Source organism: Gnatocerus cornutus, chromosome 6 (genome assembly GCF_029298725.1).
Source record: "Gnatocerus cornutus isolate USDA-ARS CGAHR chromosome 6, icGnaCorn1.1, whole genome shotgun sequence".
Classification (NCBI taxonomy): Eukaryota; Metazoa; Arthropoda; class Insecta; order Coleoptera; family Tenebrionidae; genus Gnatocerus; species Gnatocerus cornutus.
The window spans coordinates 1,605,665-1,630,198 of NC_142238.1; the positions used below are offsets into that span (position 1 = coordinate 1,605,665).

Sequence of the window (24,534 nt, forward strand, 5' to 3'; positions counted from 1 at the left end):
TAAATCTGACCAAGTCGACGTCATGGTAACAATTTCAATGAAATATCACTCAAAACTCACTCCCAACAATTAACAGGATCGAATTGGCGGCAATCCGAGAATGGATGACCCGGAAATTAAAGGATAATAAAAATTTTTACCATCTGCCGGCAGCACTCTTGTATGCTCGCGAGCGCGGAAGAAGACCACACAACACTAAGGTCAAGTTCACGTCAGAGGACGAATTGGACCTGCGCCGCAAGGCACAAAACATCTTTCGATCATGTTTTTCTAGATGCACAATAAATCAAGTTCGTAGGTGCGAAGCGCGAAATACGAGCGTTGCAGGCGATTTTGATCATTGTGTCTGCCCACCACATGATCACAAAACTCAAGGATCATACCGTAAACCGCCTGCTAGTGCAACGACCTCGGGAAACCGGGTACGTGCTAGCAGGGGGCACGGGGGTCTTGGCTTAATCGCCTGGGCTAAGTGGAGGGCTACCACTATAAAAAATCCCTCAATCCCACGGTGAGGTACGCGCCAAAGGGATGCGTGGCTGGAGAGCGGACCAGTCGTGAGCGGCCAACTTCGGGGCACCAGGCGAACCCCGTCGAAGGAAGCCTTTCGTACGTGCAGGGGGCACCGCGTGCGACGACTACCAATCCCCCATACTCGTGGGATCGAAATCCAAAGTAGGAAGCTACTCCGGGAGCAAGAAGGCAGCAGGGGGGCCATCCAACGCATGAGGGTTCTCCAAGTCAACTTGAATAGGTGTGCAGCAGCGCAGGACTTGCTGCTCAGGACGGCGACTGAGAGGAAATCAGACGTCGTGATGGTGGCCGAGCCAAACATCCGGAAGGCGGGCGACAGAGGGTGGCTGACTGAACCCAACCGGGATGCAGCGATAAGGTTTACTAGTATCAAGTACAAAGGTAAGTACACTGGTGGCGGGGAGGGATATGTGTGGGTGGACGTAGACGTATGCGTCCTGTACGCGTGCTACGTTTCACCAAATGTGCACATAGAGAAACTGAGTAGGGTCCTAAACTCTATCCGCCATAGCGTTAGGACAGCAGGGAAGAGCGTCATAATATGCGGCGATTTCAATGCGAAGTCGCCGGAATGGGCGTCCAGAATAGAAGATGAAAGGGGCAAGATCCTCAGCGAATGGGCAGCGGCGATGAACCTGTGTATCCTCAACCAAGGGGATGCACCGACGTGCATCAGACATAATGGGGTGTCGCACATTGACGTCACGATGTGCAGCGAAGAATTGGTAAGTAGAGTTACGGGGTGGAAGGTCACGGATGACGTTAACCTGAGCGACCACCAGAACATAACTTTTGAGGTCAGTAGCGAGACTCCAGGGAGCCAGAAGGCCTCTAGGAGTCCCTACTGGAGATACAGGGAGGCGAATAGAGTTCGCCTAATGGAGGAGCTGGTAAGTAAGACAGAAGACGAGACCACGTACACACCAGAAGGATGTGACAGGATCATCCGAGAAGCGTGTGAGGCTGCGTGCCGCAGAAGCGGCGGTGGCAAGAACCGCAGGAAAGCGGTCTATTGGTGGACGCCTGAAATCGCAAGGGCAAGAAAGGAATGTTTGGCTGCAAAACGACAGGCAGTGCGCAGCAACAGGAGAGCGGCGAGAGACCCTCTCAACGAGGAAAAAAACGGGAAGTACAAGAGTGCAAGAGCGACTCTTCGGAAGATGATCGCGGCGTCAAAAGCCAAAGCATGGGAGCAAGTCTGCCAAGAACTGGATGACGACTTATGGGGAAAGGGTTACAAGATTGTAACAGGTAAGTTGCAGCCCAGCTCACCAATCGAGCTGACGAGAGAACGGATGGAACAGCAGATACAGCTGCTGTTTCCCAGACACGAAGAGGTGGTGTGGCAACAAATGACTGTGGAAACCGTCCCGAGTTTCGGGGAGGAGGAGGTCATCAAAGCTGCCGGCCGAATTAAGAGAGGCAAAGCGGGAGGGCCCGACGGCGCTCCCCCGGAAGTTGTGAGAGCCCTAGCTGAGAAATGCCCGGGCTATGTGGCGAAGGTCTTTAACTGACTCCTAGAAGAGGGAACCTTTCCTCGCGAATGGAAAAAAGCGAGACTGGTGTTGATCGGGAAACCCGGACAAGACGGGCAAATGGAGAGCAAGTACAGGCCACTTTGCATGCTAAATGTAATAAGCAAGCTACTTGAGAGGATGGTCCTACAAAGACTGCAGGACGAAATAGAACAGAAGAACGGACTGTCACCATGCCAGTACGGATTCCGTGAAGGCAGGTCGACAGTGGATGCCGTCTTGAAGGTGCAAGAAATTGCTGACAAAGCAAACAGTGGAACGTGAGGAACGAGAAGCTACTGTGCACTCGTGAAAATTGACGTGAAGAATGCTTTCAACTCAGCCCCTTGGCAGGGGATACTTGAACAGCTAGCAAAGTTGGAAATCTCGCCATACCTCATCAGGATGATTCGAGACTACCTGAAGGACAGATACCTAATACTCAAAGATGAGACAGAGGTAAGAATAAACAGTGGAGTTCCACAAGGATCAGTGTTAGGACCAACATTGTGGAACATTTACTACGACAGGGTCCTGAGGGCAAAGATGCCCCAGGGAGTGACTCTGATAGGATTCGCAGACGATCTGGCAGTGGTGGCAACGGCCAGAACGCATGAAGGACTCGAGGGCAAAACCAATAAAGCCCTCGAGCTGGTGAGCGAAAGGATGGCCCAGAATGGCCTGGAAATTGCCCCTGAAAAAACGGAGAGCGTACTCCTGATCGGCAAGAGAAGGCTGACAGGTGTACGATTCAAGATACAAGGAAGAGAAGTACTCCCTGTGGAGTCAGTAAACTACCTGGGAGTCCACGTTGGCAGAAGCCGAACGGGAAAAGAGCACGCGGTCGCCGTGGCTGAGAAAGCCGAAAAGAAGGCCGTCGCGCTGAGCAGACTAATGCCGAATGTGAAGGGACCCAAATCGAGCAAGCGAAGGACCATCGGGATGGTGATAAACTCAATTATCCTTTACGCAGTTCCTGCCTGGGAGAGAGCCTGGCAGATAAAGAAGTACAAGGAGCGACTCGAGAGGACGCAGAGAAAGATGATGCTTCGGATCTGTAGCGCGTACTGCACAGTATCGACGGAGGCACTCGCGGTGGTAGCAAGCGTAACTCCGATCGACCTTCTGGCCGAGGAGAGGAGCGCCCTCTACCGCGACCAGAAGGATGGGCTGAGGAGAAGCCACGCAAGGAAAGTCACCATGGAAAAATGGCAAGAGAGATGGAAGGAGGGAAGCAAAGGTTCGTGGACGCGGACTTTGATTCCTGACGTCATCAGGTGGGTGAGAAGAGACTGGGGAGAAGTGAACTACCACCTAACCCAAGCGCTCACCGGACATGGGTGTTTTTCCAACTACCTGCAGGGAATAGGTAAGTTGGACAGCGACAAATGCTGGTTTTGCAGGGAGGCAGACTCGCCTTAACACACGCTGTTCAGGTGTGAGAAATGGAAGGAGCTGCGTGAAAAGACGCAAGAAAAACTGGAAGAGGAACTCTCCCCACGAAACATGATCGAGCTGATGTTGAGGAAGCGGGAGAACTGGGAGTTAATCTCCAACATGGCTGAATCCATCCTAAAACAGAAGGATCAATACGAAAGGCAGAAGCAGAGCGGTAACCGGAACGTTGAGCTCTGATCCAGCAAGGTGGACCATTCGGGTCGAGCTCCCGCACTGAAGCAATGTGGAAACAGTTCCAGTGCGGAGAAAGAGCAAATGGAGGGGTTTTAGTGGGTATGGGTCCCTGGATGGGTAACCGAGTCCCACACTCTCCCGTGCGGGTGGAACCATACACGGGAGGTGCGTAAAGGCATTTCCCCTCTAGTAGGAAAAAAAAAAAAAAAAAGGTCAGGTCAGGTCAGGTCAGGTCAGGTCAGTTCGACTTGACCTGACCTTAAAGTGGCACCATCAATGTTTCAAGTCTGAAACTTCTTTTACATATTTTTCTTGAATTTTAAGCATAATTCGACTTGACCTGACCCTAAAGTGGCGCCATCAATGTTTCAAGTCTGAAACTTCAGAAATGTCAAAATTGACAAGTTTCTAGGTAAATTTTCATTTCTTTCTTAAATTTAATGCATAATTTGACCTGACCTGACCCTAAAGTGGCGCCATCTATGTTTCAAGTCTGAAACTTGTCATTTTTGACATTTCCGAAGTTTCAGACTTGAAACATAGATGGCGCCACTTTTGGGTCAGGTCAGGTCAAATTATGCTTAAAATTCAAGAAACATATGTAAATTAACCTAGAAACTTGTCAATTTTGATATTTCTGAAGTTTCAGACTTGAAACATTGATGGCGCCACTTTAAGGTCTAGTCAAGTCAAATTATGCTTAAAATTCAAGAAAAATATGTAAATTAACTTAGAAACTTGTCATTTATGATATTTTTGAAGTTCCAGACTTGAAACATAGATGGCGCCACTTTTGGGTCAGGTCAGGTCAAATTATGCTTAAAATTCAAGAAAAATATCTAAATTAACCTAGAAACTTGTCATTTTTGACATTTCCGAAGTTTCAGACTTGAAACATAGATGGCGCCACTTTTGGGTCAGGTCAGGTCAAATTATGCTTAAAATTCAAGAAACATATGTAAATTAACCTAGAAACTTGTCAATTTTGATATTTCTGAAGTTTCAGACTTGAAACATTGATGGCGCCACTTTAAGGTCTAGTCAAGTCAAATTATGCTTAAAATTCAAGAAAAATATGTAAATTAACTTAGAAACTTGTCATTTATGATATTTTTGAAGTTCCAGACTTGAAACATAGATGGCGCCACTTTTGGGTCAGGTCAGGTCAAATTATGCTTAAAATTCAAGAAAAATATCTAAATTAACCTAGAAACTTGTCATTTTTGACATTTCCGAAGTTTCAGACTTGAAACATAGATGGCGCCACTTTTGGGTCAGGTCAGGTCAAATTATGCTTAAAATTCAAGAAAAATATGTAAATTAACAAAGAAACCTGTCAATTTTGATATTTCTGAAGTTTCAGACTTGAAACATTGATGGCGCCACTTTAAGGTCAGGTCAAGTCAAATTATGCTTAAAATTCAAGAAAAATATGTAAATTAACCTAGAAACTTGTCATTTTTGATATTTTTGAAGTTCCAGACTTGAAACATAGATGGCGCCACTTTTGGGTCAGGTCAGGTCAAATTATGCTTAAAATTCAAGAAAAATATGTAAATTAACCTAAAAACCTGTCATTTTTGATATTTTTGAAGTTCCAGACTTGAAACATAAATGGGCGCCAAAATTCAAAAACAATATGTAAATAAAGTAAAAACAAGTAATTTTTGACATTTCTGAAGTTCCAGACCTGTCACATAGATGGCGCCATTTTCGAAGCAAAATGAGCGCCAAAATTCAAAAGCAATATGTAAATAAAGTAAAAACCAGTAATTTTTGACATTTTTGAAGTTCCAGACCTGTCACATAGATGGCGCCATTTTCGAAGCAAAATGAGCGCCAAAATTCAAAAGCAATATGTAAATAAAGTAAAAACCAGTAATTTTTGACATTTTTGAAGTTCCAGACCTGACACATAGATGGCGCCATTTTCGAGGCAAAATGAGCGCCAAAATTCAAAAAAAATATGAAAATAAAGTAAAAACCAGTAATTTTTGACATTTCTGAAGTTCCAGCCCTGTCACATAGATGGGGCCACTTTAGAGTAAAAATGAGCGCCAAAATTCAAAAACAATATGTAAATAAAGTAAAAATAAGTAATTTTTGACATTTCTGAAGTTCCAGACCTGCCACATAGATGGCGACATTTTCGAGGCAAAATGAGCGCCAAAATTCAAAAAAATATGTAAATAAAGTAAAAATATGTCATTTTTGACATTTCTGAAGTTCCAGACCTGTCACATAGACTTTCGAGTAAAAATGGGCGCCAAAATTCTAAAAAAATATGTAAACAAAGTAAAAACATGTCATTTTTGACACTTCTGAAGTTCCAGACCTGACACATAGATGGCGCCACTTTAGGGTCAGGTCAGGTCAAATTATGCTTAAAATTCAAGAAAAATATGTAAATTAACCCAGAAACTTGTCATTTTTGACATTAACAAAGTTCCAGACCTGTCACATAGATGGTGCCACTTTCGAGTCAAAATGGGCGCCAAAATTCAAAAAAATATGAAAATAAAGTAAAAACCAGTAATTTTTGACATTTCTGAATTTTCAGACCTGTGGCATAGATGGCGCCACTTTCGAGGCAAAATGAGCGCCAAAATTCAAAAAAAATATGTAAATAAAGTAAAAACATGTCATTTTTGACATTTCTGAAGTTCCAGACCTGTCACATAGATGGCGCCACTTTCGAGTAAAAATGGGCGCCAAAATTCAAAAACAATATGTAAATAAAGTAAAAACCAGTAATTTTAGACATTTCTGAAGTTCCAGACCTGTCACATAGATGGCGCCACTTTAGGGTCAGGTCAGGTCAAATTATGCTTAAAATTCAAGAAAAATATGTAAATTAACCCAGAAACTTGTCATTTTTGACATTTACGAAGTTCCAGACCTTTCACATAAATGGCGCCACTTTCGAGTCAAAATGGGCGCCAAAATTCAAAAAAAATATGTAAATAAATTAAAAACCAGTAATTTTTGACATTTCTGAAGTTCCAGACCTGTCACATAGATGGCGCCATTTTCGAGGCAAAATGAGCGCCAAAATTCAAAAAAAATATGTAAATTAACCCAGAAAATTGTCATTTTTGACATTTACGAAGTTCCAGATCTGTCACATAGATGGCGCCACTTTCGAGTCAAAATGGGCGCCAAAATTCAAAAAAAATATGTAAAATAAAGTAAAAACCTGTAATTTTTGACATTTACGATGTTCCAGACCTGTCACATAGATGGCGCCACTTTAGGGACAGGTCAGCTCAAATTATGCTTCAAATTCAAGAAAAATATGTAAATAAACCCAGAAACTTGTCATTTTTGACATTTACGAAGTTCCAGACCTGTCACGTAGATGGCGCCACTTTCGAGTAAAAATGGGCGCCAAAATTCAAAAACAATATGTAAATAAAGTAAAAACCAGTAATTTTTGACATTTCTGAAGTTCTAGACCTGACACATAGATGGCGCCAATTTCGAGGCAAAATGAGCGCCAAAATACAAAAATAATATGTAAATTAACCCAGAAATTTGTCATTTTTGACATTTACGAAGTTCCAGACCTGTCACATAAATGGCGCCACTTTCGAGTCAAAATGGGCGCCAAAATTCAAAAAAAATATGTAAAATAAAGTAAAAACCTGTAATTTTTGACATTTACGAAGTTCCAGACCTGTCACATAGATGGCGCCACTTTAGGGTCAGGTCAGCTCAAATTATGCTTCAAATTCAAGAAAAATATGTAAATAAACCCAGAAACTTGGTCATTTTTGACATTTACGAAGTTCCAGACCTGACACATAGATGGCGCCATTTTCGAGGCAAAATGAGCGCCAAAATTCAAAAAAAAATATGTAAATAAAGTAAAAACATGTCATTTTTGACATTTCTGAAGTTCCAGACCTGTCACATAGATGGCGCCATTTTCGAGGCAAAATGAGCGCCGAAATTCAAAAAAAATATGTAAATAAAGTAAAAACATGTCATTTTTGACATTTCTGAAGTTCCAGACCTGACACACAGATGGCGCCACTTTAGGGTCAGGTCAGGTCAAATTATGCTTAAAATTCAAGAAAAATATGTAAATTAACCCAGAAACTTGTCATTTTTAACATTTACGCAATTCCAGACCTGTCACATAGATGGTGCCACTTTCGAGTCAAAATGGGCGCCAAAATTAAAAAAAAATTGAAAATAAAGTAAAAACCAGTAATTTTTGACATTTCTGAAGTTCCAGACCTGTCACATAGATGGCGCCACTTTTGAGCCAATATGGGCGCCGAAATTCAAAAAAAATATGTAAATAAAGTAAAAACATGTCATTTTTGACATTTTTGAAGTTCCAGACCTGTCACATAGATGGCGCCACTTTAGGGTCAGGTCAGGTCAAATTATGCTTAAAATTCAAGAAAAATATGTAAATTAACCCAGAAACTTGTCATTTTTGACATTTACGAAGTTCCAGACCTGTCACATAGATGGCGCCACTTTCGAGTAAAAATGAGCGCCAAAATTCAAAAACAATATGTAAATAATGTAAAAACCAGTAATTTTTGACATTTCTGAAGTTCCAGACCTGACACATAGATGGCGCCATTTTCGAGGCAAAATTAAGGTCACTAGATCAAATTGTCTGTTTTATAAGGTACCGCTGTTAGTGACAAAAAGAAAGACAACGATATCTTCTGTCTATCTCTACATGCGCACTAAATTTTGTGTTGTTTGTGTGGACACATTGCTTTATGAACTGTCAATTCTTGTCAAATATCGTTTGTAATAAAATGGTTTGAATGTGCGACTTCTCAACACGAATCGTTATGCTGTATTTGTTTCCTCGGCCGTAAGTAAATACTATTTGACGTTTTATGTACGACGACTTTCCACTAATTTCAGAAAACTCCAAATAGAAGGTAGATGGAAGCCCTATCAAAGCCGACAATCATTGTGACATTGGTTAAGCAGTACGTATTGGGGGAATACTAAAGTTAGTTTTTGTATATGAACCCTTGAGTACTTCTTATAAGGTTATGGAATTTTGTACCTGTTAGTTTACGAATTCCGTGAACTAAATTTAAATAATGTTCCCCCAATTTGTCTTCAATCGCTTTTGTGTTTCAATAGCCCCAATAGCAACATGAACTTCTTGCATTCAGACGAATAACTCGTTCATCTTATTGTTAATATGAGTTGAAAATCAAATCTATGGACAAGAAAATGGCAGAAGGATTACATCACAAAACCTGCGTTATGAACAGAAATGTTTCAATGGCCTAAAAAATAAGCAAAAATCTTGTAAAGTGTAAGTTTGTCGGCCTCACCGGGAAACGTCATCAAAATGTGTTGTAGGAACAACTGACTTGCTACCCTAATCTAAAAGAGGCACCTCATAAAACAGCAGAGGGACAAGATACAGTCATTGCACTGAACACTGCAGATACACAGCCTCAGGAGGGAGATACAACATCGCTTTCAACATCAGCGGCAGAAGATGATTGGCTTGAAGCCACTGCTGCTTCCTCATAATGAAAGGGAACACTGAAAATGCAATAGAACAAGAAATACACATAAGAGAGGCAAAACAGGTTCTACAGTTCTAAGTGGCGTAAGAAGGTCCTTAAACACATGGGTGCTAACTCATAGCTATACATTCATGGAGAAAGTGTAGTAGAATAAAAGATTTGATTAAAATTATTTTATTGTCGTTGAGTTAATATGCTGCACTATTTCTTTGGTTTTTGGATACAACGTTGAATCTTCATTTTACCTGAAATTAATCATTGAATTTCTTGTTACTTCATAAGAAAATCACAAGGTTTCATTGCAACAATCTGCATTTCAGTGTTGTGCACCCTCAAGTTCTTGAATATTTTTCCACATTCAAACTTCTCAACTATTCAACTATTATACTCTTATTAGTCATTTCCTCACTATACGCGTCACTTGCATTTTCCATGTATGTCCGTCCTAATGCTTTTTCTCAGTTCTTCTTTAGGTCTTATAATTTTTATATTTCTCGCTACAGTTCACAACATATAAAGAATTTATAACACTTATGCCCTTACTGTATACAGGTGGAATCGTTGAAACACTGCCAAAGACAACGCTAGAGGCTCAAACACATGACTCGCACTTCAATGGGATTGATAGTAATGTTGGTTTGCTCACTCACTTCTTACGTATTCAAATGGTCTCCTGTAGTGTTAGAAATAGATTTAATTTTGTATTTTAGGGTGTTAAATAATTTTGCCATAACCTTAATATTTGCTCCTGATATTCGTTTTGTTGATGTTGATGATAATTGCAGTTGTTCTGTATTAACTCAATCAAGATCTAACATGTACAAATTTGTAAACTCTCTCTTCTTAATAGCGCTTGAAGAATATCTCATGTACTTCATTTTCTGCTCATGTATTTGCTACTTCCATTTATGCAATGCTTTCTCTCAGTTCCTTTACATCACATCATTATTACCACATTGTCTGCATAAGCTACAATATAAAAAGTGCTGATAGCATATTCTAATTAGGGCGTTACTGCATACAGGTCGAATCGTTGGAGATTGCCAAAGACAGTGCTTGAAGTCCGAGACCGTTTCTGAGTGTTGCACCTCCTTAACGTGCTAAAATGGAATCGGTTCTAATGTCGGTTCGCTCACCTCTTACGTATTCACATAGTCTGTTATAATGTTGGAACCAATTTTCTCTTTGTACCCACGGTTTATTTAAGTGTATTTTAAACAAATAAATTTAAGATAACCTTACATTTTGTCAATGACAAATTTTACGTCAACAATTTTATGATAATTCCCTAGAATCTTGCGTCTCGTTCTAACCCATTGATTTATGGACTATGTCTGTCTCTCTTGAATTGCGCACTGAAAAACTAACAGCGGTACCTTATAAAACAGACAATTTGATCTAGTGACCTTAGTCAAAATGGGCACCAAAATTCAAAAAAATTTTAAAATAAAGTAAAAACCAGTAATTTTTGTCATTTCTGAAGTTCCAGACCTGTCACATAGATGGCGCCACTTTCGAGTCAAAATGAGCGCCAAAATTCAAAAAAAATATGTAAAATAAAGTAAAAGCATGTCATTTTTGACATTTTTGAAGTTCCAGACATGTCACATAGATGGCGCCACTTTAGGGTCAGGTCAGGTCAAATTATGCTTCAAATTCAAGAAAAATATGTAAATAAACCCAGAAACTTGTCATTTTTGACATTTACGAAGTTCCAGACGTGACACATATATGGCGCCATTTTCGAGGCAAAATGAGCGCCAAAATTTAAAAAAAATATGTAAATAAAATAAAAACATGTCATTTTTGACATTTCTGAAGTTCCAGACCTGTCACATAGATGGCGCCACTTTCGAGTAAAATGGGCGCCAAAATTCAAAAACAATATGTAAATCAAGTAAAAACCAGTAATTTTTGACATTTTTGAAGTTCCAGACCTGACACATAGATGGCGCCATTGTCGAGGCAAAATGAGCGCCAAAACTCAAAAAAAATATGTAAATAAAGTAAAACCCAGTAATTTTTGACATTTCTGAAGTTCCAGACCTGTCACATAGATGGCGCCACTGTAGGGTCAGGTCAGGTCAAATTATGCTTAAAATTCAAGAAAAATATGTAAATTAACCCAGAAACTTGTCATTTTTAACATTTACGAAGTTCCAGACCTGTCACATAAATGGCGCCACTTTCGCGTCAAAATGGGCGCCAAAATTCAAAAAAAATATGTAAATAAAGTAAAAACCAGTAATATTTGACATTTCTGAAGTTCCAGACCTGTCACATAGATGGCGCCACTTTCGAGTAAAATGGGCGCCAAAATTCAAAAACAATATGTAAATAAAGTAAAAACCAGTAATTTTTGACATTTCTGAAGTTCCAGACCTGTCACATAGATGGCGCCACTTTCGAGTAAAATGGGCGCCAAAATTCAAAAACAATATGTAAATAAAGTAAAAACCAGTAATTTTTGACATTCTTGAAGTTCCAGACCTGACACATAGATGGCGCCATTTTCGAGGCAAAATGAGCGCCAAAACTCAAAAAAAATATGTAAATAAAGTAAAAACCAGTAATTTTTGACATTTCTGAAGTTCCAGACCTGTCACATAGATGGCGCCACTTTCGAGTAAAAATGAGCGCCAAAATTCAAAAACAATATGTAAATAAAGTAAAAACCAGTAATTTTTGACATTTCTGAAGTTCCAGACCTGACACATAGATGGCGCCATTTTCGAGGCAAAATGAACGCCAAGATTCAAAAAAAATATGTAAATTAACCCAGAAACTTGTCATTTTTGACATTTACGAAGTTCCAGATCTGTCACATAGATGGCGCCACTTTCGAGGCAAAATGAGCGCCAAAATTCAAAAACAATATGTAAATAAAGTAAAAACCAGTAATTTTTGACATTTCTGAAGTTCCAGACCTGTCACATAGATGGCGCCACTGTAGGGTCAGGTCAGGTCAAATTATGCTTAAAATTCAAGAAAAATATGTAAATTAACCCAGAAACTTGTCATTTTTAACATTTACGAAGTTCCAGACCTGTCACATAAATGGCGCCACTTTCGCGTCAAAATGGGCGCCAAAATTCAAAAAAAATATGTAAATAAAGTAAAAACCAGTAATATTTGACATTTCTGAAGTTCCAGACCTGTCACATAGATGGCGCCACTTTCGAGTAAAATGGGCGCCAAAATTCAAAAACAATATGTAAATAAAGTAAAAACCAGTAATTTTTGAGATTTTTGAAGTTCCAGACCTGACACATAGATGGCGCCATTTTCGAGGCAAAATGAGCGCCAAAACTCAAAAAAAATATGTAAATAAAGTAAAAACCAGTAATTTTTGACATTTCTGAAGTTCCAGACCTGTCACATAGATGGTGCCACTTTCGAGTAAAAATGAGCGCCAAAATTCAAAAACAATATGTAAATAAAGTAAAAACCAGTAATTTTTGACATTTCTGAAGTTCCAGACCTGACACATAGATGGCGCCATTTTCGAGGCAAAATGAACGCCAAAATTCAAAAAAAATATGTAAATTAACCCAGAAACTTGTCATTTTTGACATTTACGAAGTTCCAGATCTGTCACATAGATGGCGCCACTTTCGAGTCAAAATGGGCGCCAAAATTCAAAAAAAATATGTAAAATAAAGTAAAAACCTGTAATTTTTGACATTTACGAAGTTCCAGACCTGTCACAGAGATGGTGCCACTTTCGAGTCAAAATGGGCGCCAAAATTCAAAAAAAATATGTAAATAAAGTAAAAACCAGTAATTCTTTGACATTTCTGAAGTTCCAGACCTGTCACATAGATGGCGCCACTTTAGGGTCAGGTCAGGTCAAATTATGCTTCAAATTCAAGAAAAATATGTAAATAAACCCAGAAACTTCTCATTTTTGACATTTACCAAGTTCCAGACCTGACACATAGATGGCGCCATTTTCGAGGCAAAATGAGCGCCAAAATTTAAAAAAAATATGTAAATAAAGTAAAAACATGTCATTTTTGACATTTCTGAAGTTCCAGACCTGACACACAGATGGCGCCACTTTAGAGTCAGGTCAGATCAAATTATGCTTAAAATTCAAGAAAAATATGTAAATTAACCCAGAAACTTGTCATTTTTGACATTTACGCAGTTCCAGACCTGTCACATAGATGGTGCCACTTTCGAGTCAAAATGGGCGCCAAAATTCAAAAAAAATTGAAAATAATGTAAAAACCAGTAATTTTTGACATTTCTGAAGTTCCAGACCTGTCACATAGATGGCGCCACATTTGAGTCAAAATGAGCGCCAAAATTCAAAAAAAATATGTAAATAAAGTAAAAACATGTCATTTTTGACATTTCTGAAGTTCCAGACCTGTCACATAGATGGCGCCACTTTCGAGTAAAATGGGCGCCAAAATTCAAAAACAATATGTAAATCAAGTAAAAACCAGTAATTTTTGACATTTTTGAAGTTCCAGACCTGACACATAGATGGCGCCATTGTCGAGGCAAAATGAGCGCCAAAACTCAAAAAAAATATGTAAATAAAGTAAAACCCAGTAATTTTCGACATTTCTGAAGTTCCAGACCTGTCACATAGATGGCGCCACTTTCGAGCAAAAATGAGCGCCAAAATTCAAAAACAATATGTAAATAAAGTAAAAACCAGTAATTTTTGACAATTCTGAGTTCCAGATCTGACACATAGATGGCGCCATTTTCGAGGCAAAATGAGCGCCAAAATTCAAAAAAAATATGTAAATTAACCCAGAAACTTGTCATTTTTGACATTTACGAAGTTGCAGATCTGTCACATAGATGGCGCCACTTTCGAGTCAAAATGGGCGCCAAAATTCAAAAAAAATATGTAAAATAAAGTAAAAACATGTCATTTTTGACAGTTCTGCAGTTCCAGACCTGTGACATAGATGGCGCCACTTTCGAGTAAAAATGGGCGCCAAAATTCAAAATCAATATGTAAATAAAGTAAAAACCAGTAATTTTTGACATTACTGAAGTTCCAGACCTGACACATAGATGGCGCCACTTACGAGTAAAAATGGGCGCCAAAATTCAAAAACAATATGTAAATAAAGTAAAAACCAGTAATATTTGACATTTCTGAAGGTCCAGACCTGTCACATAGATGGCGCCACTTTCGAGTAAAAATGAGCGCCAAAATTCAAAAACAATATGTAAATTAAGTAAAAACCAGTAATTTTTGACATTTCTGAAGTTCCAGACCTGACACATAGATGGCGCCAGTTTCGAGGCAAAATGAGCGCCGAAATTCAAAAAAAATATGTAAATAAAGTAAAAACATGTCATTTTTGACATTTCTGAAGTTCCAGACCTGACACACAAATGGCGCCACTTTAGGGTCAGGTCAGGTCAAATTATGCTTAAAATTCAAGAAAAATATGTAAATTAACCCAGAAACTTGTCATTTTTGACATTTACGCAGTTCCAGACCTGTCACATAGATGGTGCCACTTTCGTGTCAAAATGGGCGCCAAAATTCAAAAAAATTTGAAAATAAAGTAAAAACCAGTAATTTTTGACATTTCTGAAGTTCCAGACCTGTCACATAGATGGCGCCACTTTTGAGTCAAAATGGGCGCCAAAATTCAAAAAAAATATGTAAATAAAGTAAAACATGTCATTTTTGACATTTTTGAAGTTCCAGACCTGTCACATAAATGGCGCCACTTTAGGGTCAGGTCAGGTCAAATTATGCTTAAAATTCAAGAAAAATATGTAAATAAACCCAGAAACTTGTCATTTTTGACATTTACGAAGTTCCAGACCTGACACATAGATGGCGCCATTTTCGAGGCAAAATGAGCGCCAAAATTTAAAAAAAATATGTAAATAAACTAAAAACATGTCATTTTTGACATTTCTGAAGTTCCAGACCTGTCACATAGATGGCGCCATTTTCGAGGCAAAATGAGCGCCGAAATTCAAAAAAAATATGTAAATAAAGTAAAAACATGTCATTTTTGACATTTCTGATGCTCCAGACCTGTAACATAGATGGCGCCACTTTCGAGTAAAAATGGGCGCCAAAATTCTAAAAAAATATGTAAACAAAGTAAAAACATGTCATTTTTGACATTTTTGAAGTTCCAGACCTGACACATAGATGGCGCCACATTAGGGTCAGGTCAGGTCAAATTATGCTTAAAATTCAAGAAAGATATGTAAATTAACCCAGAAACTTGTCATTTTTGACATTAACGAAGTTCCAGACCTGTCACATAGATGGTGCCACTTTCGAGTCAAAATGGGCGCCAAAATTCAAAAAAATATGAAAATAAAGTAAAAACCAGTAATTTTTGACATTTCTGAATTTTCAGACCTGTCACATATATGGCGCCACTGTAGGGTCAGGTCAGGTCAAATTATGCTTAAAATTCAAGAAAAATATGTAAATTAACCCAGAAACTTGTCATTTTTGACATTTACGAAGTTCCAGACCTGTCACATAAATGGCGCCACTTTCGCGTCAAAATGGGCGCCAAAATTCAAAAAAAATATGTAAATAAAGTAAAAACCAGTAATTTTTGACATTTCTGAAGTTCCAGACCTGTCACATAGATGGCGCCACTTTCGAGTAAAATGGGCGCCAAAATTCAAAAACAATATGTAAATAAAGTAAAAACCAGTAATTTTTGACATTCTTGAAGTTCCAGACCTGACACATAGATGGCGCCATTTTCGAGGCAAAATGAGCGCCAAAACTCAAAAAAAATATGTAAATAAAGTAAAAACCAGTAATTTTTGACATTTCTGAAGTTCCAGACCTGTCACATAGATGGCGCCACTTTCGAGTAAAAATGAGCGCCAAAATTCAAAAACAATATGTAAATAAAGTAAAAACCAGTAATTTTTGACATTTCTGAAGTTCCAGACCTGACACATAGATGGCGCCATTTTCGAGGCAAAATGAACGCCAAGATTCAAAAAAAATATGTAAATTAACCCAGAAACTTGTCATTTTTGACATTTACGAAGTTCCAGATCTGTCACATAGATGGCGCCACTTTCGAGGCAAAATGAGCGCCAAAATTCAAAAACAATATGTAAATAAAGTAAAAACCAGTAATTTTTGACATTTCTGAAGTTCCAGACCTGTCACATAGATGGCGCCACTGTAGGGTCAGGTCAGGTCAAATTATGCTTAAAATTCAAGAAAAATATGTAAATTAACCCAGAAACTTGTCATTTTTAACATTTACGAAGTTCCAGACCTGTCACATAAATGGCGCCACTTTCGCGTCAAAATGGGCGCCAAAATTCAAAAAAAATATGTAAATAAAGTAAAAACCAGTAATATTTGACATTTCTGAAGTTCCAGACCTGTCACATAGATGGCGCCACTTTCGAGTAAAATGGGCGCCAAAATTCAAAAACAATATGTAAATAAAGTAAAAACCAGTAATTTTTGAGATTTTTGAAGTTCCAGACCTGACACATAGATGGCGCCATTTTCGAGGCAAAATGAGCGCCAAAACTCAAAAAAAATATGTAAATAAAGTAAAAACCAGTAATTTTTGACATTTCTGAAGTTCCAGACCTGTCACATAGATGGCGCCACTTTCGAGTAAAAATGAGCGCCAAAATTCAAAAACAATATGTAAATAAAGTAAAAACCAGTAATTTTTGACATTTCTGAAGTTCCAGACCTGACACATAGATGGCGCCATTTTCGAGGCAAAATGAACGCCAAAATTCAAAAAAAATATGTAAATTAACCCAGAAACTTGTCATTTTTGACATTTACGAAGTTCCAGATCTGTCACATAGATGGCGCCACTTTCGAGTCAAAATGGGCGCCAAAATTCAAAAAAAATATGTAAAATAAAGTAAAAACCTGTAATTTTTGACATTTACGAAGTTCCAGACCTGTCACAGAGATGGTGCCATTTTCGAGTCAAAATGGGCGCCAAAATTCAAAAAAAATATGTAAATAAAGTAAAAACCAGTAATTCTTTGGCATTTCTGAAGTTCCAGACCTGTCACATAGATGGCGCCACTTTAGGGTCAGGTCAGGTCAAATTATGCTTCAAATTCAAGAAAAATATGTAAATAAACCCAGAAACTTGTCATTTTTGACATTTACCAAGTTCCAGACCTGACACATAGATGGCGCCATTTTCGAGGCAAAATGAGCGCCAAAATTTAAAAAAAATATGTAAATAAAGTAAAAACATGTCATTTTTGACATTTCTGAAGTTCCAGACCTGACACACAGATGGCGCCACTTTAGAGTCAGGTCAGATCAAATTATGCTTAAAATTCAAAAAAAATATGTAAATAAAGTAAAAACATGTCATTTTTGACATTTCTGAAGTTCCAGACCTGTCACATAGATGGCGCCATTTTCGAGGCAAAATGAGCGCCGAAATTCAAAAAAAATATGTAAATAAAGTAAAAACATGTCATTTTTGACATTTCTGAAGTTCCAGACCTGACACACAGATGGCGCCACTTTAGGGTCAGGTCAGGTCAAATTATGCTTAAAATAAATTAAAAGAGATGTCAAATGTGGGAGTCCTATGACGTAACCACAAGAGTCAACCAACATCCGTTCAAAATTAATAAAAATTCCGGTAACAACCGTACAATTTCTCATATAGTCAGCCCTTCAGTGAAACCGTTGAAATGCTCCATATGTCGGCAGGGACATCACATTTACGGCTGTCCTCGATTTTTAGCGCTTAGTCCAGAGCAGCGCATGTTGGAAGTCAAAAAACTTCAGCTCTGCATCAATTGCTTGCGCGGTGGCCACAGGTCGGAGACGTGCAATTCATCAAATTGCAGAAGTTGCAATAAAAGGCACAATACGCTCTTGCACGTGAATCAAAATTCTGCCCACAATGAAGAACCGCAACCGTCGACCTCAGCCCTAACTTCGTCAGCCGAGACAAGCACTTCTTTAATTTGCTCGACCGTGTTTTTATCTACGGCCATCGTCAACGTACGCGCGCGAGGGGGCAACAATGTCCAGTTGCGGGCACTTCTCGACAACGGGTCTGCGTCGAATTTTGTTACGGAAGAAGCGATAAAAAAATTGAAACTAAACAACGTCAAAAACGTAAATATCGCAGTCTCCGGTATCGGTGGAATAGTGGCACCGATAAAGCGATTTGTCAAAATTCAGTTCACTAGCGCGCAAAACGCTTACTCTTCCGAGCTTAATTGCCTCGTTGTCCCAAAAATTACTGGTAACATACCTACCGTGCCAATTTCAGCGATAACAGGTGTACCAGAAAATATTCGCTTGGCCGATCCCGCCTATAACGTGCCGAATAAAATTGACCTCCTTATAGGCAATGAGTTATTTTGGGAGTTAATTTGCGTGGGCCAAATTCAGATGCCAAACCGCGGTCCCATTCTGCAAAAAACCCAATTAGGCTGGATCATCAACGGCCCTTCAAAATCTAATCCGGTCCCAGCGCAAATCCCGTGCAACATCTCGAACATCGAGTTACATGACGCGGTGCAAACATTCTTCAACCTTGAAAATTGCGGAGAAAATACGATCGACAACTCAAATAATTTATGCGAAGACATTTTTACGAAGACCTTCAGTCGAACGGCGCTGGGCCGATTTCAGGTCAAATTGCCCTTTCGGGACGAACCGCCCCTTCTGGGAAATTCTTACGACAGGGTTTGCAAGATGTTTCTGAATCTTGAACGACGGCTTCAAAGGGACCCGATTGTAAGGGAACAGTATACGGAATTTTTGGCCAATTATAAATCGCTAGGACACATGGTGGAAGTCCCAAAACCAGATCATACCGGATACTTTGTTCCGCACCATGCGGTCATAAACGAGGCCAGCTTAACAACAAAATTGCGGGTAGTCTTCAACGCGTCCTTCAAAACTACGAACAATAAATCCATAAATGACCACTTGCTGGTCGGCCCAACATTGCAACCTGAACTTTACGAAACTCTCATCCGGTTCAGGACGTACCCTGTGGCCATCACAGCAGACATCCAAAAGATGTACCGGCAAATTTTGTTACATCCGGAGCATCAAAAATACCAACAAATCCATTGGCGTGATGACTCGACCGAACCCATAAAAATTTACAAGCTGCAAACGGTCACTTACGGTTTCGCAAGTTCGAGCTTTTTAGCGACCCGATGCCTAGAGGAACTCGCGAAAATCGCTGCAGCCGCAGATCTACCAAACGCCGCACGGGCCATTCGCCGTGATTTTTATGTAGATGATCTGCTCACCGGAGCTGACACGGAAATCGAGGCAATTCAACTTTTAAATGAAGTAAAGTCGATTCTACGTAGCGGTGGCTTCGAACTGCACAAAATCATGTCCAATCGTCCTAATATATCGGACACAAGTCAAATTTCAAGTAATAACACGGCCTCCTTAGACAAACAAGAAATCAGCAAAACATTAGGAGTTCTGTGGGATCGCAATAGTGATCAAATCAAATTCGAAACAGCAAATAATCCGTCCCCTTCGCAAAGAATCACCAAACGCACAGTTTTGAGTGCGATCGCGAGAATATTCGATCCTCTTGGATTAGTAGCACCAGTGACAGTTGCAGCTAAAATTATTCTTCAAAAATTATGGTCATTAAAACTCGATTGGGATGAGAGTTTACCTGCCGAGTTACACACCCAATGGTGTCAATTCATAAACACTTTCTCGGAGTTGAATCACATTGAGATACCGCGATTAGTTCTTCATCAGCGCGAGGAATTTCAAATTCACGGATTTTGCGATGCTAGTCAAAACGCGTATGGAGCATGCATTTATCTACGTAGCCTGGACGCCCAAGGCCATCTACAAACAAAACTTTTATGCTCAAAAAATAGAGTTGCTCCATTAAAGTCCATAACGATTCCGCGAATGGAATTATGCGCGGCGTTGCTTTTGGCGCGGCTGATCGTAAAGGTACGCAACACTTTAAATCTTTCCGGGGCCCGGTACCACCTCTGGAGTGACTCCACCATAGTTTTAGCTTGGTTGCGATTAGAACCCACACGGTTAAAGGTATTCGTGTCAAATCGGGTATCGGAAATTCAATCCGCAACCAATGTCCGCGATTGGCATCATGTGCCATCAAGTCAGAATCCAGCCGACATTTTATCCCGTGGCACAACTCCTGCTCTTCTGTCAAAGTCTCGCTGGTTGACAGGACCGGAGTTTCTATCACTACCCAATTGCGAAATACCCGCCTTCAACGTAAATGCGGAATCAATGGACGATACAACCCTTCCCGAACTAAAAACCACTTGCTGCCTGAGAGTGATGCAGCCATCACAATTCGAATTATGGACGCGATTTTCATCATTTCAAAAATTGATCAGAGTGACCGCATTAATTCTGAGATTTAAAAACAACTGCTTATCAAAAACCCCTAAACGAACCGGTCCTTTAAATAAAAAGGAATTGAATCAGGCTCATGATACCATTATCAAAGCGACCCAATCAGAAGCTTTGCGCAACGAAATCCACGAGTTAAGGGGCTCCAAAGAAATTCCGAAGTCCAGCAAAATCGCGGCCTTAAGCCCATTTATCGACAATAACGGTCTTTTACGCGTAGGGGGGCGCCTTCGTAATTCTTCGTTGTCCGAATGGGGTAAACACCAATTAATATTGCCTAAGGATCATCCAGTAACGCGTTTGATAATTACAAGGCATCACATAGAAGGTCTACATTCAGGCTGGCAAGCAACTTTGGGCGCTGTTCGTTACAAGTACTGGCCCATTTCTGGACGAACCATTGTTCGGAAATTAATATTTAATTGCTTGAATTGTTACAAAACAAAACCCAGGCAATTTGATCAGTTCATGGCTGATCTTCCCGCAGATCGCGTCACGCCTTCTCGTCCTTTCTCAATTGTCGGTGTGGATTATGCGGGCCCATTCGCGTTAAAGAATGGATTTGGACGAACCCAAAAAACAATGAAGGCATACATTGCCATTTTTGTATGTTTTGCAACACGGGCCGTACATATCGAAGTTGTCTGCGAGTGCTCGTCCTCCGCTTTTCTCAATACCCTTAAAAGATTTATTGCTAGACGAGATAAACCGGCAAAAATATTTTCGGACAATGGGAAAAATTTTGTTGGGGCCAATCGCCATCTCCAGCAGCTGCGCGTTTTGTTACGAGACCGCGAATTCAGAGCAAAATTGCACTCAGCGGCTTCAAACGATGGAATAGAATGGCACTTTATTCCTCCACATGCTCCCCACATGGGAGGTTTGTGGGAAAGCGCGGTTAAATCCGCGAAGTCTCACTTAAAACGGGTAATTGGAGAAACGCTCCTTAATTACGAGGAAATTAATACATTGTTGACAATGGTGGAAGCGTGCATGAATTCCCGTCCAATCACTCCTCTATCTAACGACCCTAACGATCCTCAACCTTTAACTCCTGGCCATTTTCTCATTGGGGCCCCTCTGACCGCCCCCAATGAACCTGGACTTGATGACCAACCAAGAAACCGGTTAAATCGTTACCAATTGGTAGAGAGACTACGACACGAATTCTGGAAGCGTTGGTCCAGGGAGTACTTGGCGACTCTCCAGGCCCGATCGAAATGGAGACAACATCCCGGAAAACGTCCTTGCATCGGCGACCTCGTTATTCTCAAAGAAGACAACACAGCTCCGCTTCACTGGCCCATGGGGAGAATTGTCGATCTCCATCCCGGATCAGACGGACAGTGTCGTGTTGTGTCAATTAAAACAGTGCGGGGAGTGTACAAACGACCCATTACGAAGGTCTGTGCGGTTCCTCTGGACTCATAAAATTATGTTATAAGTCCTGACTTTTCGCTAATCTACATTTAGCAACTGTAAATATCTCTCTAACATCTCTAAATCGTTATTAGTTTAAGACATTTATTGTTTTAATTAAATTCAAGAACTTCACTAAATGTGTTTTATCTAAATCAACTTTTTATATCATTAGTTTAACACACCTATTTTTTGCCTCTTGAACTTGTTCAACAGTTCAACGCGGGGAGTATGTTCGGTACCATCACGGTACTACCCTCGTATTGGTGGGCGTCTGCGCACGCCCCACCCCCACACAGAGGGGTGGTCTTTACTTTTCCTGTACATAGTTTTTTGTAAGATAGTTCTGAATAAACCTCTAGAGTAAGAACAAGATTTTGGCAACAAGCCCTTTCCACATTTTATTTTTCACTACGGCGACGCTTGAAAAAGCTCAAGCGTCGATTGAGAACTCAAGTTTCTCAACAACCAGTAATTTTTGACATTTCTGAAGTTCCAGGCCTGTCACATAGATGGCGCCACTTTCGAGTAAAAATGAGCGCCTAAATTCAAAAACAATATGTAAATAAAGTAAAAACCAGTAATTTTTGACATTTCTGAAGTTCTAGACCTGACACATAGATGGCGCCATTTTCGAGGCAAAATGAACGCCAAAATTCAAAAAAAATATGTAAATTAACCCAGAAACTTGTCATTTTTGACATTTGCGAAGTTCCAGATCTGTCACATAGATGGCGCCACTTTCGAGTCAAAATGGGCGCCAAAATTCAAAAAAAATATGTAAATAAAGTAAAAACCAGTAATTTTTGACATTTCTGAAGTTCCAGACCTGTCACATAGATGGCGCCACTTTCGAGTAAAAATGGGCGCCAAAATTCAAAAACAATATGTAAATAAAGTAAAAACCAGTAATTTTTGACATTTCTGAAGTTCCAGACCTGTCACATAGATGGCGCCACTGTAGGGTCAGGTCAGGTCAAATTATGCTTAAAATTCAAGAAAAATATGTAAATTAACCCAGAAACTTGTCATTTTTGACATTTACGAAGTTCCAGACCTGTCACATAAATGGCGCCACTTTCGCGTCAAAATGGGCGCCAAAATTCAAAAAAAAATTGTAAATAAAGTAAAAACCAGTAATTTTTGACATTTCTGAAGTTCCAGACCTGTCACATAGATGGCGCCACTTTCGAGTAAAATGGGCGCCAAAATTCAAAAACAATATGTAAATAAAGTAAAAACCAGTAATTTTTGAGATTTTTGAAGTTCCAGACCTAACACATAGATGGCGCCATTTTCGAGGCAAAATGAGCGCCAAAACTCAAAAAAAATATGTAAATAAAGTAAAAACCAGTAATTTTTGACATTTCTGAAGTTCCAGACCTGTCACATAGATGGCGCCACTTTCGAGTAAAAATGAGCGCCAAAATTCAAAAACAATATGTAAATAAAGTAAAAACCAGTAATTTTTGACATTTCTGAAGTTCCAGACCTGACACATAGATGGCGCCATTTTCGAGGCAAAATGAACGCCAAAATTCAAAAAAAATATGTAAATTAACCCAGAAACTTGTCATTTTTGACATTTACGAAGTTCCAGATCTGTCACATAGATGGCGCCACTTTCGAGTCAAAATGGGCGCCAAAATTCAAAAAAAATATGTAAAATAAAGTAAAAACCTGTAATTTTTGACATTTACGAAGTTCCAGACCTGTCACATAGATGGTGCCACTTTCGAGTCAAAATGGGCGCCAAAATTCAAAAAAAATATGTAAATAAAGTAAAAACCAGTAATTTTTGTCATTTCTGAAGTTCCAGACCTGTCACATAGATGGCGCCACTTTAGGGTCAGGTCAGGTCAAATTATGCTTCAAATTCAAGAAAAATATGTAAATAAACCCAGAAACTTGTCATTTTTGACATTTACCAAGTTCCAGACCTGACACATAGATGGCGCCATTTTCGAGGCAAAATGAACGCCAAAATTTAAAAAAAATATGTAAATAAAGTAAAAACATGTCATTTTTGACATTTCTGAAGTTCCAGACCTGACACACAGATGGCGCCACTTTAGGGTCAGGTCAGATCAAATTATGCTTAAAATTCAAGAAAAATATGTAAATTAACCCAGAAACTTGTCATTTTTGACATTTACGAAGTTCCAGACCTGTCACATAGATGGTGCCACTTTCGAGTCAAAATGGGCGCCAAAATTCAAAAAAATTTGAAAATAAAGTAAAAACCAGTAATTTTTGACATTTCTGAAGTTCCAGAGCTGTCACATAGGTGGCGCCACTTTTGAGTCAAAATGGGCGCCAAAATTCAAAAAGAATATGTAGATAAAGTAAAAACTAGTAATTTTTGACATTTTCGAAGTTCCAGACCTGACACATAGATGGCGCCATCTTCGAGGCAAAATGAACGCCAAAATTTAAAAAAAATATGTAAATAAAGTAAAAACATGTCATTTTTGACATTTCTGAAGTTCCAGACCTGACACACAGATGGCGCCACTTTAGGGTCAGGTCAGATCAAATTATGCTT

General features: G+C 39.5%; 1 protein-coding gene and 1 long non-coding RNA gene across 2 annotated transcripts; one reads left to right on the forward strand and one right to left on the reverse strand.

Annotated features, from left to right (window-relative positions):
* Window positions 1-9,550: 9,550 nt before the first annotated feature.
* Window positions 9,551-10,380, reverse strand: LOC148172192 (uncharacterized). The gene is made up of 3 exons (XR_015770283.1): window positions 10,225-10,380; window positions 9,937-10,171; window positions 9,551-9,875 (listed from the first exon to the last, which is right to left on the reverse strand). It is a non-coding gene; the product is annotated as an uncharacterized LOC148172192 (long non-coding RNA).
* A 4,818-nt stretch (window positions 10,381-15,198) lies between these two features.
* Window positions 15,199-24,276, forward strand: LOC148172193 (uncharacterized). The gene is made up of 8 exons (XM_088038820.1): window positions 15,199-15,257; window positions 15,565-15,588; window positions 17,112-17,127; window positions 17,745-21,974; window positions 22,206-22,310; window positions 22,352-22,460; window positions 22,502-22,517; window positions 24,264-24,276. The coding sequence occupies exons 1-8, from the start codon at window positions 15,199-15,201 to the stop codon at window positions 24,274-24,276; spliced, it is 4,572 nt and encodes a 1,523-aa protein (XP_087894946.1).
* Window positions 24,277-24,534: the final 258 nt, after the last annotated feature.

Excerpts from the sequence above, each read along its gene's own strand:
- LOC148172193 (XM_088038820.1), top strand. The coding sequence starts at position 15,199 with ATGTCATTTTTGACATTTCTGATGCTCCAGACCTGTAACATAGATGGC. Across the intron at positions 21,975-22,205 it reads ACAAACGACCCATTACGAAG|TTCAACGCGGGGAGTATGTT; the intron begins GTCTGTGCGGTT and ends CTTGTTCAACAG. Across the intron at positions 22,311-22,351 it reads GGGTGGTCTTTACTTTTCCT|AGTAAGAACAAGATTTTGGC; the intron begins GTACATAGTTTT and ends ATAAACCTCTAG.